General features: G+C 45.7%; 1 protein-coding gene across 18 annotated transcripts in view; it reads left to right on the forward strand.

Moving 5' to 3' along the window:
* LOC102274620 (serine/threonine-protein phosphatase 4 regulatory subunit 1-like) overlaps positions 1-17,824 on the forward strand; it is a 74,153-nt gene extending 56,329 nt beyond the window's left edge. For 8 of the 18 annotated variants that reach the window (XR_011466556.1, XR_011466559.1, XR_011466563.1 and 5 more), the window contains 4 exons: positions 1,351-1,435; positions 4,474-4,667; positions 13,363-13,471; positions 17,284-17,824. Coding sequence is in view for 2 of the 18 variants with exons in the window: in XM_070381499.1 (XP_070237600.1) it covers positions 13,363-13,471; positions 17,284-17,293 (119 nt within the window). In the remaining 16 variants the exon portion in view is untranslated. The other 10 variants (XR_011466553.1, XR_011466552.1, XR_011466561.1 and 7 more) reach the window with 4 other exon arrangements.
* The last annotated feature ends 1,382 nt before the right edge of the window (positions 17,825-19,206 follow it).

Genomic DNA, 19,206 nt, shown 5'->3' on the forward strand with positions numbered 1-19,206 from the left:
AGCAGCACGGTTCTGTTGGCTTTGGTAGCTCCCGAAGTTTTTTGAGCTCTGCACGGACAGCATGTGGGGGATGCGCAAAGCCTGTGCTGAGTGCTTCCTGGCTGTGGCCCACAACACGTCCCCTGAGGTCTGCAGGTCCAGACTCTGGCCCCTTTTCATCACACTGATCAGTGACCCCTGCCGATGGGTGAGTGTGGCCACTCTGAGGCCTCAGCATGGCCTCTGGACTTGTCACTGTGTCCTGTGTCTTTTCAGTAATGGACCAGCTTATTTAGACTTTGTGAGGATTATTAGGGTACCTGACATCTCAGAAGGCTGGAGTGTTGGTAGCAAACAAATATTCCAGAAATGAAAATGAGGAGAAAACTGTAACCGCCAAGTTACCTTTTCTGTTACAGTCATAAACATGCCCACAGTGATTAATAAGTGCTGTTCACATGCTTTACAAAGTCTGGAATTATTTGATATGGAATTAATATTCTGGAAGCATACAAACTGCATGATGGTACGACAGTTTTCCTGATTTTCTATTGAAAAATAGTTTATTTGGAACTGAGGGACTGCTTTTAGAAAGCAAAACACCTGCTGAGACATGATTTGGTGGACAGCGAGTTGTCTGGTGGTTAGCCATCTGTCCCACCTGGAATCAAGTGAATCAGACCCCGTACCCGCTGAGCCCTCTCTGGCTGCAGGTGCTCCAGGCTGCCTTCCAGTCCCTGGGCCCCTTCATGTCCACTTTGCCAAACAGCCCTCCAGGGCTGGCCTCTATATTCAGGAAGATGGTACCTTGAACATCTGACCACTGGCTCCAGGTTCGGACTCAGACATCAGCCTGGGCTACCAGGTGCAGGCGGCTGTGGGGACACAGCCTCCGCCTGGTGAGTTTCAGCTGGATAATTATCAGGGTCCCCGATTCACCTCAAGCGTCCACCTAAAATTCTAGCAATTATCTCGTCTGGAGTTTTAGTAACAGTGACCTTCTGGGCAAGATGGAATATTAGAGCTTTAATTATGTAAAGAAGCAAAAAGTAATTGCAATAATGATTTTGAAACATGACTACTGGGTTATAAATAATGAAGCTACTGTCTCCTAAATTTAGATAAAATATTCATTGAGAGTAGTGATTAAATAACCTATAAAGAAAATTTTCTTTTACCATTTGATTAATGAAGTTCTTTGGACAATTCACACAGGGAAAATGTGAAGTCTCCCAAATAGACTTTTGTGCCATAGGATTTTACATGCACATGAAGGGGACATTCCTGACCCTCTGTTTGTCGGCCCTACACTGTATTTCTTGTATATTCTAGTGATTGATCTTGGGTTTTTTTTTTGTCTTCCCTCTGAAGATGATGGATACACTCTAAGCAGACCATTCGAGATGGTTCACAAGCATCTCTCCAGTGTTAATGTTACTCAGCAGTGTGAGAGGAGGTAACTCACATCTCAGGTAGTATGGATGCTCTGTAGGGATGGTGGATCCTTCCTTCCACCTTTCTTCACCAAGATTCACTGAGTTCTTGCTGAAGGTCAGGCCTGGGGCGCCATGTCTTCCTCATCAAGACTTTCCAACTGGCTCATGAGTAGCCAGGTCTTACCAGCTCCCACACCTTTTATTTTCTAACGCCTGCCCCCTGGTGGAGGGACTGATGAGCAGTAAGTGCAAGAAGTCTTGCCATGCCAAGGGGTGCCAGCGCACCGAAGCCAGGGCTCATGCACCACTTGGGCACGGTGGAGGGGTTGGCTGCACCTTCCTGTGCCTTTTTCAGTGCACAAAGTACCCCCCGTGGGTCCGAGGGTACTGACTGGGCCTCTTGTTCTCTGTGAGGTTAGTATCTTCTGGCCCCAGGAGACCTGAGAGGTTGGGTTTCCAGGTAGATGGGAGGACTGGCTTGTGAGGACGTGGGCCTCACCTTTTCCCAATTTCCTTCCAGTCTGTTGTTGTTTGTTGTTCAGTTGCTCAGTCGTGTCCAATTCTTCGCGTCCCCATGGACTGCAGTGCACCAGGCTTCCCTGTCCCTCACTATCTCCCAGAGCTTGCTTAAACTCATGTCCATTAAGTCGATGATGCCATCCAACCATCTCATCCTCTGTCACCCCCTTCTCCTCATGCCCTCAATCTCCAGTCTGTTGTACGGCGCTAAAAACTTGCTTCCCTCAATTTAACGTACTTCAGCACAGCCAGGCCAGACAGAGCCAGCTCTGCCCAGAGAACTCTGTCTTTGCCTGTCCACAGACACCAACACCTTCCCACGTGTCAGTAGCTCCTCTGGTGGCCTGGTGGAGAACTCTGTCTTGGCTGGAGCCGAGCTGACCAGTCTTCCCCCAGAGGCCACAAAGCTCCCCAGTGTTAACAACCTCCCCATCCATGGCCCTCCTCGACCGGATTCCTGGGCCTACCCAGAGTGTCCTGAAGATGCTTTCAATAATTTCCTTTTATTGGCAAACTCCTCTCCCTGACACAAGCAAGGACTTAGAGCTGCTGCTGAGTGAGGCTGGCCACGGGAGGAAGGTGGGATTTCACCCGGGGCCATGCACAGGGGCTATGTGGCCAGGAGCGGAATCCAGAGAGTTCTGGATAGCTTGCAAGAGCACATGATGCATGATCCAGGCATTCAAGATAACTGTTGTCCATCGTGATGAGAGAAAACTGCATCTTTCTCTGTTTGTGCGTTCCCTTATGTCCCCCCCGGGGAGGGTAGTGCAGGGGGAGCCTGGCTCAGTCTTTCCTCACTGCCGTCACCCCGGGGATCCCACTGTGCAGGTCCCAGCAGGGGTTTCACCTCCTTGCTTTTCAGCCATGCCTGCAAAACTGGAGCCGGCTTTCAGGTAAAAGCAGGCAGTTCTCAGGCACGTCCTAAGCAGTGGAAATTTCATTAGCTCCTTGGACCCGGTTCTGTCACTTCCTGTGTGACAATGCCCTTTCTAGTTATGAACAGCTAAGGACAGTGCCCCTTTCAGAGCCTGTTAACTCAGCCCTCCCCTAAAGCTGAAGATGTTTGCCTTTGTGCAGCCAGGAAAAGTACAACTTCTTCTCTGGGGTATTTTTCATGCCGTGACTAGTGTTCCCACAGAGTGTCTGATCTGGGAGCCAGGCCCTGCGGTCCATATCCATCATCACGCCTCTTCTTTCTCTAAACACGGCTAGATTTGTATTCTTCCCTGAGTTGGGGAAACTGGAAAAAAAAAACAACACTTGCTGCTGTTGCCAGGCAAAGATTTGTGAAGCCTTTCGGGAAAGGAAATGTGAAAATCCAGTTAGCCCTGTGATTATTCTGTGTCTTTAAATTCATAAAGGAAATTAACTCAGCGTTTGCTGAAGGATCAAGCACATGTAACATATCGCTCCTAATAGTTATAGACAAAGGTCTGTTCTTGGAAAATGCATTTCTAAAGCTGAGTTATTCAGTGCCTGGACCTGGACTGGGTGCTGAGGCTGTGATGACAGACACACAAGGCCCTTATGGCCTGGTTGAGGGGATTGTGGATACAATCCCCTGCATAGGGAGTGTCAGGGGCTGGGGCAGGGGCGGGTGCACAGGCCAGGAAGCCATCCCTCCTGGGGGCAGAGGAAGGGTCTGGGAGAAGACCTGGCAGAGCAGCTGACATGTGAGGCGGGCTGTAGGCAATGGCCAGGAGTCTATCATCTCGAGAAGTCAGGGATGAGTTCAGAGGTTTCCTCCAGTTTCCCCAAAGCATTTGTGAAATCCTGCATGCAGATGCGGACTTAATCTCTTTGTGAGAAAGGACCCACAACTTTCATCAGTGCTCAAAGGGATCTGGGACCCCAAAGATTCAGAAAGAAACCCCACGTTGAGGATTCGTGCTCTAGCCATGGCGGGGTGTGGTCTTTGCAAGCTCCAAATATTTCATTGACTGTCTGGGATTTCACTGGTGGAAAACAGGATGCAGGGAGTGCTATGTGTGTGGAGCCGGGGCCTTGGAAACATGAGTTGGTTTTTATAGAAAGGCACGTGAAATATGTCATCTTCACTGTTAGGATAGCCTCAAGTTGTCAAGTCGAGGATAGAAAGAGCGAGTAGCCCTGGGGGCTTGGGAGCGAGGTCTTCAGCCATCCATGAAGATCGCCTCAGCTCATGCATGTGCATGTGTGTGTGGCAGGGCCAGCAGCTGTCCACTTTATAAATGGGGGACCCCCGCCCACTGTGCTTCTGGGCCTCCCAGACAGCGGTGTTCAGGACACTGTGTTGTCTTTCTGTGAAAGATGATGAAGTTAAACTCTGATTTTCCCAGTTGAGGCTTTTCGACTTCAGGTTTGATGCTCTGTGCATGGCTGGTGTTTAGCTGGAATAAAGTTAATGTCTGTAAACCTCAGCATCTCAGCGAGAGCTCGTGCGGGGGCCGGGAGGCGGGATGGGGGTGCTGTGCTTGTGCAGCACGTTTGCATCCAGCCTGTCTTATTGTAAAGCCAAATCCAGTTATTAAAATTCTCGAAACTTCTCTTCCTGCAGCTCAAGTTCAGGGATTATCAGCTGCACAGAGAGCTGCCCAGCCTGACTCTGTGAACAAGGCCTAGCACCAGCCAAGAGAAGGGCCAAGTGAAGTGTCCATGACAGGTCCCATCCCTGCCCCTGACAGCCAGGGCCCCCAGCTGACCTCACCACCGTGGGGCGAGCTTTCCGCAGCCAGGATATTAGCAAGCACGGTAAGTCTCTGCTCTGTCCCTCTGTCACTGAGGATGTGACAGAAATCACAAAGCCGCATTTTCTTTTATTAATATATCCTGGCAGAGATGATAAATGGCAAATTTAATTTTATTCTTAAGGTCATGTGTTGGATAACTAGACAACCAATCAATGGGGTGATTGATAACACTGACTCTCCTCCACAAAACAGAGGTGGGAGACCAAAAAGCGCCTTCCCCCCTCCCCAGAGATGACGAGACCTGCTTCTTTGGGGGGAATTAAATGTCTAAAGGCTCCATCTCACCGCTGACCGACATTCACATCTTTCAGTGATGAGAGGAAGTTGAGTTCATGCAGCTCCTAGAATGTAAAGTTGACAGCGGCCTTCAAGCTGTGTGTCACCTCCAGCCTGTCCTGTGGGCCTCCTTTCACACCTGGCTGCTCAGGATGGGTGGTGGATGCTGTTTCTTGGGGGAGAGATTTTGAAAAGCCAGTAGCTCATCACTTTTTCTCCTCTAGTCTGAAGCCAGCCCAGGTGAGACCTGGACTCCACGTCTAGGGCAAGGAGGAAGCCCAGCACTTCTTTCTTTAAAAAAAAAAAAAAAAATTATTGGCCTGGTAGCTCAGGTGGTAAAGAATCTGCCTGCAATGCAGGAGACCCAGGTTCGATTCCTGGGTTGTGAAGATCCCCTGGAGAAGGCAACCTACTCCAGTATTCTTGCCTAGAGAATTCCATGGACAGAGGAGTCTGGTGGGCTACAGTCCATGAGGGTCACAAAGAGTAGGAAATGAATGAGCAGCTAACATAGTTGCTGTGCAGTGTGTTAGTTTCAGATGTACAGCAAAGTGAAGCGGTTTCACATATAGGCATATCCGCTAGTTTTTAGATTCTTTTCCCACGTAGGCCATTAGAGAGTACTGAGTCGAGCTCCCTGAGTTACACAGCGGATCGTCGCTAGTTACCTATAGTAGTGTGTCTATATCAACCCCAGTCTCCCAGTTTACCCCTCCCCCTGCCTTGTCTCCTGGCCACCCTATGTTTGTTTTCTACATCCATGACTCTACTTCCGTTTTGTAAAGAGGTTCATTTGTACCTTTTTGTTTAAATTCTACACATAAACTATATCATATGATTTGGCGTTTATTTCTCACCTTAAGTTTCTCCAGCCTTCCAGCTTGCTTGTGGTTCGAGGCTCTGATGCCTTCCTAATTCCTACTAAGCTTGCACGCGGACCCCCTTGAGCTGGGGCCCTTCCCAGGTAATGGTAAGCCTATCGAATTAAAATCAGCGAGGAATCTGTGCTCATAAAGTCATGGCGTGTTGGTACTCTTTCATGTGTATGGGCTGTGATGGGCAATCTTCAAAATTGTGGTCTCCAGGGCCAGAGTACCAATTGTTTGTCCATTCTCACAGTTTATATTTTGGTTTTCATGATTAAACTAACTTACCACCTCCCTTTACCCCCATTGGTTCACTCCAGTAAAGCAAAACAAAAGACGAATGACAACAGTCCAAATCCTAAATGTTTAAGAATTCGTTAAGGTTGCCTTTGACTAGTAAGGGATGAGATGATATCCTGTTTTGCTGATTGGTTTCAAAAAATAGGCAAGAAAGCTCATATTGTTACCCTTGTTGCCTGGAGTATAAAAACCATCTGTGTTAAGTGGAAAGGTGTGGTCATGTATATCTTGGTGGGAGACGTGGTACTCTTTGGGCTTCTTTGTCATACATGGGCATGAAAACAGAAACGAAAGAACAGACACTTCCAAGCTGGTGTTCTTGAGTGATGGATCTTGAAGGGTCTGCATAGCTGGGCTTTTGGTTTATCCTGAGGTATGTCAGGCAGCTTGAACTTGACCCTTGGTTTCCTAAGGGGTCAGTCAGGATGCTTCTAGTTGCAAAAGAAGAAAAAACAAACAAACAAAAAACCTCAAAGAGCTTAAGTAATGAGGCAGAAGAGGAGGTGAAGCTGGGAGACTGGTTCCCTCAGCCCTTGTGTTGACCCTGGTCCAGCTCCCCTTTCTACCATCTTTGTGCACCGACTCAATCCAGAGCTGTCCCGGGGAAAGAGGGTCTTGTTCTTCCCACTTGTCTCTTTTGACTGCCTGGTGATTTTCTGGGGAAATGACCTCCCAGCTCCTTCTGGGGTTGCTTTGACTTGGAGTGGTTTACTTAAACCTTAACTTGGCTCCAGGAGTAAGTTCTGTGTGTAATGATGGCACTGAAGACTTGGGAATAAAATTAATTCCTGGAGGAAGAGAAATGATCTATTATTTATTAATCTCTGTGAATTTATTAACTTGGAGAAATTGAGGTCTTAGGTTATCACATCAAAATATTTTCTGTTTTATCATGTCCCTCTATTAAGATGAGCGGTACATTTCAGTGAAAACCTTGGGAATTGAAGGTTCTGGTAGTATGCCTCAGAGCAAGCGAAGCATCTATCGGTGTATTAATCGACTTTCCCGGATCATATATTGAGCTGATTTGTCAGAATCCATTAAGCTAGTCGACAGTATGACATTTCAAGTGCAAGTAGGAAAATCCATGTTATGGTTGAAGGAGAAGGTCAGGTCCATCTCAGTTAATCAATGATCAGAGACCAATATGTCACCGCCGGACGGTCCTGCTCATTTTAATTGTTAACCTAATGTAAAGGTTCATCAGCAAACATTAGAGGTGTTTGTACATGTGAAAATTGAGAACAGTTTCCTAAGTAAATACTCTTTTATCAGCCGTGTCTTTTCACTCAGATTAAATGGGTCCTCCCCTTCACTGTCCACGCTCTCTCTCTGGAGTCCAGCCGGGAGGCACTCTCCCATTCCTGAGAAACGCTGGGGGTACTGATCACCATTTCCTACAAACCTTGTTCTGCCTTCTGGAGTGGTCTATGCTTTAAACGTGTGACTGTTGATCAGTTAGCCATCCCGGGGATCCTGGGGCTTAAAGAAGGGTGAATGCAGACTCAGGTTGTTGGTACCCACCAACGGGAGCCTGTCTTTTGTAAGAGCCTCAAGCAGCCTTGAATGTAAGATGCACCTTCAGTGAGTGACCTGTGCGATATCAAATATGAGCTTGCAAATGTATTTTTTTGCATCTAGAGACATGCCACTGACTTCAGGGGGAGCTCTGGCCTTGGTTTGCAGAAGTCATTTCTGGCCTTGAAAGAGGGTTCTTTGAAGGGGCAGCAGTAGGGCGGCTTCCTCCTTTGGACTGTGTTGCTAACCTGCCCACTCTGTCTGCAGGGTCCAGGCAGACCTGGCAGTGGGGTGATGGGCCCCAGTCCCTTCGAAGAGAATAAATCTAAATTACAGGTTTGTTCCTTGACAAGAAAAGCAACTCAAAATTTTACATTATCTGGAAGTTAAATTTAAGAATGGCTGTTGGAGCCAAATGTTTTTCTTCCATCAATATTAATGACATATCTTAGTTCATAATCTCTGTTGCTAATATTTCCTCTCCAACTGAAAAAAAAGTAAATTCTCAAGTAGTGTTTAAAGTATTCTGAACAATCTAGAATGGTATCTTAATAAAACAAAATGAAGTATGAGAAAAGAATTTGACACGTATACATTAATGTTTAATGTCTATTTATGCAAACCATTTAAGTCCTTTTTTTTTCGGTCTGAAAACTTTTTGACAACTTCCTTTGTTGAACCATGTTTGGTTTTGTTCTACCTCATGGCTAGTTTCTTGTGCTATGGAAGTTCTCTTAAAGGTTTGTAATCACTGAATCCCATTGTCCTTATAGAGAAAAGGTGAGTGGGTAATGTCTTAAGAAGGCAGCGTTCCATCCATTGGAAAAAGGTAGTAGTGAGCAGAGTGAGGGCCTCGAGCCATAGAGGCTGGGGCAGTTATAGGAGAAGAGGAGAGGGTTTGCATTCTCCGGAGCTTCCTGGACCAGTCTAACCAGACGTGGATGTTTTCGACTGTGCTCTGTGACATGGTGCTGGACCAGTTTGGAAACGACCCTGCTTTAACTTGCGTCCAGGTTGAAAACTCACCCCCCTGCAAAACCAGAAGTCGGTCCAGGCCTCTCCTCCCTCTTACGTCTCTGCTTGGCTGTTTTCACATTTAAGTTCCAACCACCTTGTCTTTCGTGAGTATTCTCCCTCTCTCCTACAAGCACGATGGTTTCCTTTCTCTCCCATTTCCCAGGACATAAAACCTCAGCCCCTGCTAGATCAGTGTGTGTCCATGACCGACCCAGCAGCACAGACCGTCAATACCAACATAGCCTAACACTGCTCCTGCAGCCTGCCTGGGGGTGGCGCTCACCCTGGGCCGGCAGAACTGGCACTGCCTGAAAGGTACATATAAGACGCTGGCCTCCGACGTGCAGGTAAAAGGAGCCTTTGCAGAGGCTGGCACAGAACAGCTAATTAGGAGACGGGGAAGCTGCGGCCAGGCCCACTGACCTGTGCTTTTTGTGGCCGACGTTGGCGTGTTTACTGGCCTCTGATGAAATAGAGCCTTAAGTGGTCAGCACTTGGCAGTATCAGTTTTGCTCCAGAAATGCCACCTACTCTCTTGATAACACTGAGTTCTGCTTGCCTTCTGTGGTCCACCCCGTGGAAAGTCCAGTGCACCCTGGCCTTCTCTTTCCACGAGCTTGCTGTGATCTTTGGGGATCAGTTAACAGCAGCCCACCTGCTACCCGTCTTCAATGGATTTCTAAAGGACCTGGATGAAGTATGAATAGGAGTCCTCAAACACCTGTATGATTTTCTAAAGGTAGGGAGAAGGGTTAAAACAATAAACAAACCTCCCCTCTTCAATACAATTTTTTAAAACCCTGGGTAGGTATAGATTCAGTTAAAAAAAAAAAAAAGCAGCTGTCTGGGTTTCTTCAGTTGAAACGTATCATCCACAGTCTTAAAGTGGGCATTCTTTCAGTGGTGGGTAAATATTTTTCTGTCTTTCCTCCTAATCCCCCTGTCCCTTAGAGTTCTAATGCCATAGAGAATTACACTCCGGGAAAGGAGAAGCTGGGCTGCCGGGGCGTGTGCCTTGCCCGGGGTCATCTAAGGGAAGAGCCCGGCTGAAATCCAATCTCAGTTCTGCATGAAGAGGTTTTTCTTGCAAGATGGTGCTGATTGCCTCCTTGCCTTTTTTTTTCTCCCCTCCTAAAGGAATGATGAGTGTAAAACTGAGAGTTTAAAAATGACCTCAAGAAACTAATTAGTCGCATCCAGACGACCGGGAGCTGCCCTTGACAGAGCTGGGCGCCTGCTGCTTGGCTGGTGTGGGCACAGAGCGCGCGAGCAGCGCCTCCTCCCTGGGAAGCAGCGTGGCATTATCTCCCGAGCACACACAGGCCTGGGTTTTTTGTTGTTGTTTTTTTTCTTCCAGGCTGGAAATTGTGAAAGATGGAAGAGTGGAGGGCGTGTAGAAACACACAAGCACATACACGAAACGGGGGGGAAAGGTTGGAAGCAGTCAGGGAGGCACTGTCCGTGTGTTCACAGCAAAGCTAATTCACAGCCACTCTGGGTAATGGAGACACAGGCGTCAGGGAGACATACGGCTATGGCCAGGGACAGATGTATAACCTGAAGTTTATAAGAAAACAGAGTATTGGGGGGCATTCTGGAGGATTATATATTCTTATTTATATGTAAATTTTTAAAAACTAGTTGCTTCATGAAGACAAGAGGAGAGAATATCTTTATCAGCTTCAAGAATTTGTAGTGACCGATAACAACAGGAATTGGAGGTTTCCATATGAACTAGCAGAGTAAGTAAAACCTGTTCGGGGATATGAGAAGGCAAATTAGATGGAATAATTCTTAATTTCCCTACCTTATAATTGATTTCTAAAGTAGCAGTAAGAGTCTTCTTCTGGATAAAGAGATTATGTTTTTATTAAGGGATAAACTGAATTCCAAAGCTCTAAGTTACAAATACCACAGTCTCCGGGGAGACATTCATTTTCAGAGGCAGACAGGGCGAGAGTCACTTTGGAATTAGAGTGTTCTGCTGTTCTATAAGGCAATTTATTCGAACCAAATAAAAGATGAATCACTCGCTCTTCAATATTCTCCTATTAATCGGAGCAGTTTTTGCCAAAGCTTTCTTGAACATTCTGAGTGTAACCCTCTGTTTAAGGACACAGCGTGGTTTATACACTTCAGCTCCTAAAGAAAATTATGCTACAGTGAGAGAGATGAGAAAGTCTAACCCAGATGAGGTGATTATTGAATAAAAACGTCCCCCAAGGTGGCTCATTTTGTGTGTGAAGGAGTTATTTAACTCCATTGTGTGCCGGCAAGAAGAATGTTCAAGGTCTTGGTGATTGCAGAAGAGTGAAATTGTCCCCTTAAATAATTCTCCTTCCTGGGGTGTAGAATGTGCTTTCCGCAGTATTGAGTAGATTTGTTTGTGGTGGTGTTGTTTGGGTGTTAGTTTTCACCTCCTCAAGATTTATTTCTGTAATCTCTTGTTTTCATTTTTCTTGCCCTCAACTAGAAATCTCTCAAATAATTGTCTTCCCTGTAGAAATCCATCAGGATTTTGCAGCTCTTCGGGATAAGATTTGGCCGATGCCAGGGGCAAACGAAAAGATTTTCTCTTCGCTGTGATCCTTAATCATTATGCTTAATTTGAGAGATTGAGGTTTGAGTCATTATGCCTTGTTCCCGGCGCATTTTCTGAGAAAAACAGGCCCACGTTTTTTTCCGTGAAGGCATCGCGCCCTCTAGCGGCCGATGCGGAAACTCGGCGCGGCCCGCCTCAGGCTGGGCTGAACCGTCTCCCCCGGGTCGGGGGCGCCGATGGGGATGCGAGGACCGAGACCCCGGGTGGGGTTGGGGCCCGAGGCCGGCAGGAACCGGGAACGGGGGGCCGGAGACCAAGGATGGAGTCGGGACGAGGGACCGGCTGATCCACCTCCCGGGGCCGGCGATCCAGGGAGGGCACGGTGTGGACCCGGTGCTGGTGCCGGTGCTGGCTGCGAGGACCCGTTTCCCGGGCCGGGCCGAGCCGACTAGCCTCGCCCGACGGCGTTATTGCCAACATCTGTGCGGTGGTTATTGAAGCCGAAGCCCACCGATATAAATTGTGTGTTCCGTGCCCACGATACTGGTATCATTTTTCTGAAAACAGTGCTTTTTTTTTTTTTTTTTGATATGAAAGTATTCATCGGCACCCCTGGCTTCTGGTTCTAACTTCCACGCAATCACTCTTTAATTTCGTTTCCTTTGCCAGGGTGGAAATCATGCCGTTTGTTTCTGTTCCCCTCTCCCCTTCCCCACTTGGAGAGAGCTCTCTGGCGGTGGCTTGTTCCCGCCGGCGGGTGATGGATTTTCCCGGGAGCGCGGAGCCCGGCTCGGTTCTCCCAAAGCGGACCTCGTGCGAGCGCTCGAGCCGAGAGCTCAGGCAGAGCAGTTAGTCTGCAGCGTCGGGGCTGCGGCGACCGGGAAACCTCGTTTGGTTTCCCCTTGATCTGCTGATCTTCGGGAACTTCAGCGTCCTGGCTATTTTTATGTTATCTGATATTTAAAAGTTTTATGTGTTTTCGAAATGATAACCTAAAGTTGAAAGATTAAAGCCCTTATTCATAAATTTCTCAACCTCTGTTTTACAAAGTCTAACTTATTTTCTTTTGGTTTGATTTGTGTGCGTGAGAGAGATGAAGAATTAAGATTTCTTTGTTTTTCTTCACTTTTCTTTGCGTAGCCATTTTCCCTCAGCTTCCGTTGATCTCACGCCCGGCTATTTTTGTCTGTAAGATGAAATGAGAGTAAAGAGATAAATAATGTTTTTCACATTTCATAATTTATTTTCTTTTTAATTTCAGACAGTTGATACTGATTTTGGAACTCCATAATCCCAATTATGTTTATGATCATTTAATGCACATTGCCTTAAAGTTGTGTGCAGATAAAGTTTCTGAGGTTCAGTGAATCTCCTTCAAATTAGTCAGGAATCATGGCCTTTTTTGTTTATGATTTTTAGAAAAAGGAATATTTATGTTTCTTCCATTTTAACTCCTGTATTTTATCTGGGCTTAATTTGTCCATTTACTCATGAAAGCAGCTTTTATTTTAAAATTAGAAACTGTATTATAGTTTTATTAATATAAAGTTAGCTCTTTGGTTTAACTGTGTGCCTGAGTATGAAAATCGTAGGTAAATTACTTTATGTATCACACCCTTTAAACAGTGGCTTAGTGTTTTCTTCTAAACATAGATTGGGTTGATTCTCTAACACGGTTTTATTAAAAAAAGTAGTTAGTAAGTAGATTCCAGCGAAGAAAAGATGAGCCTGTTTTATGTGAGCTTATACCAGCTGAACACTGAGAAAAAAAAAAACCCACTTGAAAATATCGATTTACTAAGGTACTCTGATGGTGTTAAAATGTTATAAAAATGACATGTTCTGAAAGGTAATGATTTAGTTAGCAAGGGGACATTTTCTCAGATTTGGAATCTTAAGATTAATAATGTATTTTTCTAATGCCATTCCCTTTTTAAAATTCTGTTTTTTATGAAGGGTTTTATGTGTGTGTGTGTGTGTAAAATGCCATATATTTAAACATCTTTTTTCCTCTGTATTCTAATGATCACTGTGACAAAAATTACTTTCTCCCGTGCTTATAAATTCATTTTAAAAGTGGAACGGTGCATAAAAATGTCTCGTTTCCGTGTAGAGTAGTATTCATAATTCAAGTAGATGGCAGCATTTTAAATTTGCTCTTCTAATATTTTTCACAGGTTGTGGCAATTCTGCAGAAGTTCTGTTCAAACAGTGGAAGTGCACTGGGATTCAGTTTCATCGTGAACTCATCCCACGGTTCCGGCACTGTTCTAAGTGGGTCGGAAGGCAAGCATTTGCTTTCATTTGTCAGGTTGGCAGGGGCCCCAGGGGAGCATCCAGCACGAGCATACGTTTCCTGTGTGACGTCAACGCACAGCACCAGGCGAAGGATCCCAGCCCTGGAGGACTGGCCAGAAGCTTGGGGATCAGCGGACCAGGCCCCCTCACGCCACAGCCTGGTCAGGCAAAGAACCTGCCCAGGGTTCTGCAGCCCCTCTGTGCAGTCCTCTGTGGGTAGCAGCCGGGCACCTGCTGTGTGCCCGGCGTGCTGATGCCGTAGCAGGGTGGGAACCACCTCCTGCTCTCCTGGCACCTGCTGCCCAGTGCGTGGGGGCTAGGTCCAGACCCTGCTCCGGTCATGTCCGGTCCTGCTTCTGGGGAAGTGGGGGGTGGGGGCAGTGAGGAACAGAGTAGTGGGGCAGAGACAGCTTCATCTCTTTAAGGTGAAGTTCAGGTCCCCAGGGAGCCCTCTCTAATTGTTGCTCAGTCGTGTCATATTCTTTGCGACCCCATGGACTGTAGCCCACCAGGCTCCTCTGTCCATGGGATTCTCCAGGCAAGAGTACTGGAGTGGGTTCCCATTTCCTCCTCCAGAGGATATTCCCGACCCAGGGATGGAGCCCTCATCTCTGGCATCTCCTGCGTTGGCAGGCAGGTTCTTTACCACTGTGCCACGTGGGAAGCCCACCCTCTCTACCCAGCATCTCAGAAACACGGGCATGATTGTGTTTGGCTAGGGACAGTGGCTGCCACTTTTGATCGCCTGTGTGTGTCAGGCCTCTCATCCCACATCTAATGCCAACGCTTCTGATGCTGACAGGAAGGTCCCCCCGGTGTGGAGCTCGGTGTGCCCATACACTTCCAGTTTGTTTTTAGTTGGAGGAATTGAAGCCCAAAGAGGTTAAGTAACTTGCTCAGGATCACATAGGAAGTATAAAACCATGATTTTGTTTGTTTGTTTGTTTTCTGCTAAAGTGCTATTTTAACAGTTTTAACTTTTCCTCAGGCACATACCCTGTGGCACACAGGGAGCGGGAGGAGCATAGTGAACTCCTGTGTGCCTGTCACCCAGCTTTGCCAACAGTGTAGTAAAAGCTGGGATTGGCTTCCGCCTGACCCTGGCCCCAGACCCCCCTTTCTGTCTCTGGGAACCAGCCCCGCCTTCCCCACTGAAGAACTCACGAGGGGCTGCCGCAGGCCTGCAGGGGTTATCACAGGGGAACCATGGCCATTTACTTGTAGAAGGGCAAACTTGGGGCAGAGTTAGTGCCAAATTCACCAACCACAGGCCTGGTACTGCAGGCTTTTATCAAGAAGATAAGATAAAAAGATAAAATCCTATTTTGTGGAGAAAGGGTAAAAGAGAGACATTTGCTTTTATTTTAAAATTCTTTTTTTTTTTTTTTCTGAGATTCAGACAGTCCACAATGAAATAAAGGGAAAAGGGACCAACTAATTTTGTCTAAGAAAAATCAATTTTCTTGTGTGTGCTTTCATTAAAGATTTAGAAAACCCTACAATAACACATACAGAAGGACAGAGGACTCAGCCAAGAGAACCTCCCAAGGGTCATGTGGATTATCATTTAAAGGTGGGGAGGGAGCATAACCTGGAGGTTAGCGGGGCCACCTTTGGAGTCAAAACCGGTTAGTCTGAAGGCCGAGTCTCCTGTCTCCCTGCCGAGTGGTCTTGGGCAAAGCCCCCTCTCTGCCTCTGCGCTGCCTCTCTGCCTTCTGTGAGACGGGGCTTCGGTGGCAGGGGTCTGCCTCCTGGCATGGTCCTGAGGCTTCAATGAGCAGATGCGCCCGCGTTACCCAGCAGAGCTCCAGGCACCTGGAAGGCACTCGTAGATGTCAGCTGCTATTGCTCCCCTGTAGGCGGAGGAACTTCAGGATTTAGAACCCATTTTCCTGGTTTAGAACCCCCACCTCACTCCTGGTTGCGGATTAGGAACCTTTGGGTGTCACCGTCACAGTGGACTCACCTGTAAAACTAGGCTTGCTCTGATTTCCACCACTGGCTATGAGAACGAGTTGGGAGCATACACGTGAGACTCTTTGTAAGCAGAGCAGCGGTGAATGCTGGTGGTTATCACGGAAGCTGCATTTGTTACCTATGCACAGATGGCCGGGCGCTGGATTGGGGTCTGGGGTTTGATTGTCACGTGACAGGCGTGGCCCCTGTCCTCAGAGCCTGAGGCCTGGTGAATGCCGGGCGTGAAGGTTCCTCACCCTTACTTTGGCGCCATGCTAGACTCCTCAAGGATGTCTGCATTCTCGTTGCTGCTGCATTGTACAGATGAGGAAACTGAGGCCCAGAAAGGTAAAACCACTTACTCATGGCCACGAAGCCAGTAAGTGATCAGACTGGGTTTTGAACCAGGACTTATCTGACTCCAAAGCCTTTGCCTTCTCCACCAGATGTTACGGGCAGTTGGACCCCAGTGCTTGGCAGTGAATTATAAAGTGGTAATAACCAAATTCAGTGGTTGAGATTTTGAAATTCACACACATACTTCTCAGACCAAACGATCCTGAAATTACTTCTTTGGAATCACAGAAGTGTATGTTTTTAGAAAAAGCATGCTGACCCCTAGTGAAAAATGTCCACTTTTTGGCTGTGACTTTCTTTTCATCAGAGGCAGTAGTGAGCAAAGAGTGTATCCCCATGGACCAGTCTGTCGAACACATACTGCCCAGCCTTTTAAGCCTCATATCAAATCCTGTGCCAAACGAGAGGGTTTTGCTTGCCAAAGCTCTGAGGCAGATACTATTGGAAAAGGGTACTTGGGCCAGTTTTCTGAGCTTACAGATTTTAAATTTCATCAGACAGCAGCTGGTTTTCCTCTTTCAGGAACTGTGGCAAATTGTGTGATATGGCATACTTCAGATTTATTATACAAATTGTTATGTCTTATGCATGTGTATGTGTCATATCCCACTCTTTGTAACCCCACGGACTGTAGCCTGCCAGGTTCCTCCGTCCATGGGGTTCGCCAGGTGAGAATTCTAGAGTGGGTGGCCATTTCCCACTCCAGGGAATCTTCCTGACCCAGGGATCAAACCCAAATTTTCTGCGTTTCCTGCATTGCAGGCAGATTCTTTACCTGCTGAGCCATCAGGGAAGCCCTACTTTATGCATAAAACGTTACTTATAAAATGGCTAGTAAAATTCGATAGCTATTTTATATTTAATAAACATATGCTAAAACACAAAACATTACATAGTCTTCTAGAAACGAGAGAAACTTTTATGAGTTTTAAGCTCTGACATAGAGATTATGAAAGGAAGTCAATTTAAGCATTAACTATGATTGGGTTTTAATGATACTAATTTTGTCGTCAGTCAGAAATAGTTTATATCCCAACCTAGTCAGTTATTTTAAGCCTGAACAGGGCCTAACATAAGATAGTTCAATTCTGCACCAGGGGTACAGGCAAATGTCTTAAATCCTGCCCTGCATATACCCGTCTTGCCTCTTCTCTCCCATCCTGTACCCTAGCTTGCCAGCAACCTGACCCCCACTTCCTGTGTTCTAAGTTGCCGATTCTTTTGTATTGGAGGGAAGAAAAGATAATATTAAAAGATTTTTAGTCATAGTTTTAAAAATATGCCTACCTATTCTAAAAAGTTTGTGTTTACAAGTTAGGAGATACTCTTTGATTAAAGCAATTTTACTACTTTAAAGGGCTTTATGAAACACGGTGTATTGTCCTGAGACGTGGTTTTAAAAAAGAGAAAACCCAGCCCAAACCAGCGTGTGTTTTAGGACACAGTACATGGCCCCTGTGATTCAGTTTCGTGTCTTGTTTTTTTAGCTTATTTTAGAAATGCTGGTAACCCTCATCTTGGAGTTTCTGAAGAGACTGTCCTGGCTTTGCTGTCCGACCAGAACCAAGATCTTACCTTTTTTGCTGCCCTAGAACCAAAGCGGGGGAATGTTACAGACCCTCGGCATGCTGCAAGAACAGAACTAACCCATCTGTGATCACTGCAAGCCAGTCACTTTGAGCTTGGCACGTGCTGCTTACCGTAACTTGAAGGGGAGCTGACGGTGTCATACCTGCCTGGGGAGGAAAAGTTTCTGAGACTTTGATATTGTGTCCTCCAGGGACCCCTTTTCCATCTGCAGTCACAGGGACTGCTCCTGGGACAGGCAGTGGCAGGCACTGAGTTGCTTCTGTGCCCCTACATGCCAGATCAGGAAGTCTGTGCAAAGGTTGTAGAACCAGGTGGCTCCCTGAGTGTGGGAGCCTCCATGACATCAGACTGTCTGGTAGCAGTTTGTTTTGTCTATTACTGATGATATTATTTGACCCCCAGTTACCCCCTCTCCAAAAATAAAGTACTTTACTAGAAGCTTTTACGTCTTCAATAGATTTGCGTATTTGGCTTCCGTCATGCTTTCCCATAAAATATAGTTTATGGTTTTATATTTTATTTTTAACTGAAATATTGTGCATATGTAAATAACTCTTGACGGGAAGAAAATATATTAATGTAAGATTAGTCTCCTATCAGTGAACAGAACAAATACATCATTTAAATTTATGTTCTACTTGGAGTTGGTGCAAATATAGCCCCATTTTTTTTTTACTTGTGAGAGATGTGATAGTTAAAGAAATCTACTAAAGCATGATTTATGGCACTCTTTCTAATATTGTACTTTTGTTATAAATTGTACTCTGACCTTTTTCTCAGGCACTCACGCCTCCCCTTCTTGCAGGAACCGTTTCCATAAAGAGATATATTGGCTTTTGATAGAGACATAAAGCAGAAAGATTTTCATTCTTTTTTTTTTATTTTCATTCTTATATGGCTATATTATCATTTGTTTAAGAGATGGGAGGGAAATTGATCACTGAGATGCATGGATTTGAACTTTATATCTGATGCTTTAGAATCTTAAAAATAGGAAAGCACAGTTCTGATCAATCTATATAGTTGGCCACAAACACCAGTGATGTAGGGGCTTAAGTTATGATACACTTCAAATCTAAGTACATAAGACTTAAGAGTTTGTGCTTTTAAAATCTAGACCAAGAGAAAGATGCTCTAGAATTTAAAAGGTTTTTGATTAATTAATAACTCAAGGTTCTAGAAACATCTGATTAAGTTTTGCATGCATGTATGCTGATGTTATTTTTCTTTTTTCTATTTTTATCTTCTCAAAGGCCAACAGGCAGGGAGGAAGGAGCAGCCTGTTTGGGGTCCGAGAGCGGGCTGCAAAGGGCACATGAGTTATTTCCATTCTTCCCTGGGATCTTTTTCTTATCTTTCTTTTCTTTTTTTTAAATAAAATTTCTTGAGCTAATATTGAGTTTCTGATGCTTTCCCCTCCCCCAAATTCCACTGGGCTGACTCTAAAAAGTAAGGAAGGAATCCATACCGTGCCAAAGAAAATAAGGCACATGTATGAGAACTTCAAATTGTATTGCTAACCCAGGAGATAGCATTTTGGCAACTTCAGGAAAGAGTGATTTAATACATTGGAGACTACATATTAAGAGAAAAAAAAATTATCTCATATTCAGTGCTTGCTTAGAGTAAATAGATGGAGCTATTGTTTTGCTTCGGTAACAAGCAAATTTTAATTTTTTTATTGCTTAGAAATTGAGATTGTCGTGTTGTTGAAATCTGTTGATCCAGCAGCAATGTAGACTTATTCAGCTGGAATCTTGTATTCTGTGCAGAGCTTCACTTTCCATTAAAGAAAACAAATTAAGTTTGTGTTGTGATGG

Source organism: Bos mutus, chromosome 13 (assembly GCF_027580195.1).
Source record: "Bos mutus isolate GX-2022 chromosome 13, NWIPB_WYAK_1.1, whole genome shotgun sequence".
NCBI classification, from domain to species: Eukaryota; Metazoa; Chordata; class Mammalia; order Artiodactyla; family Bovidae; genus Bos; species Bos mutus.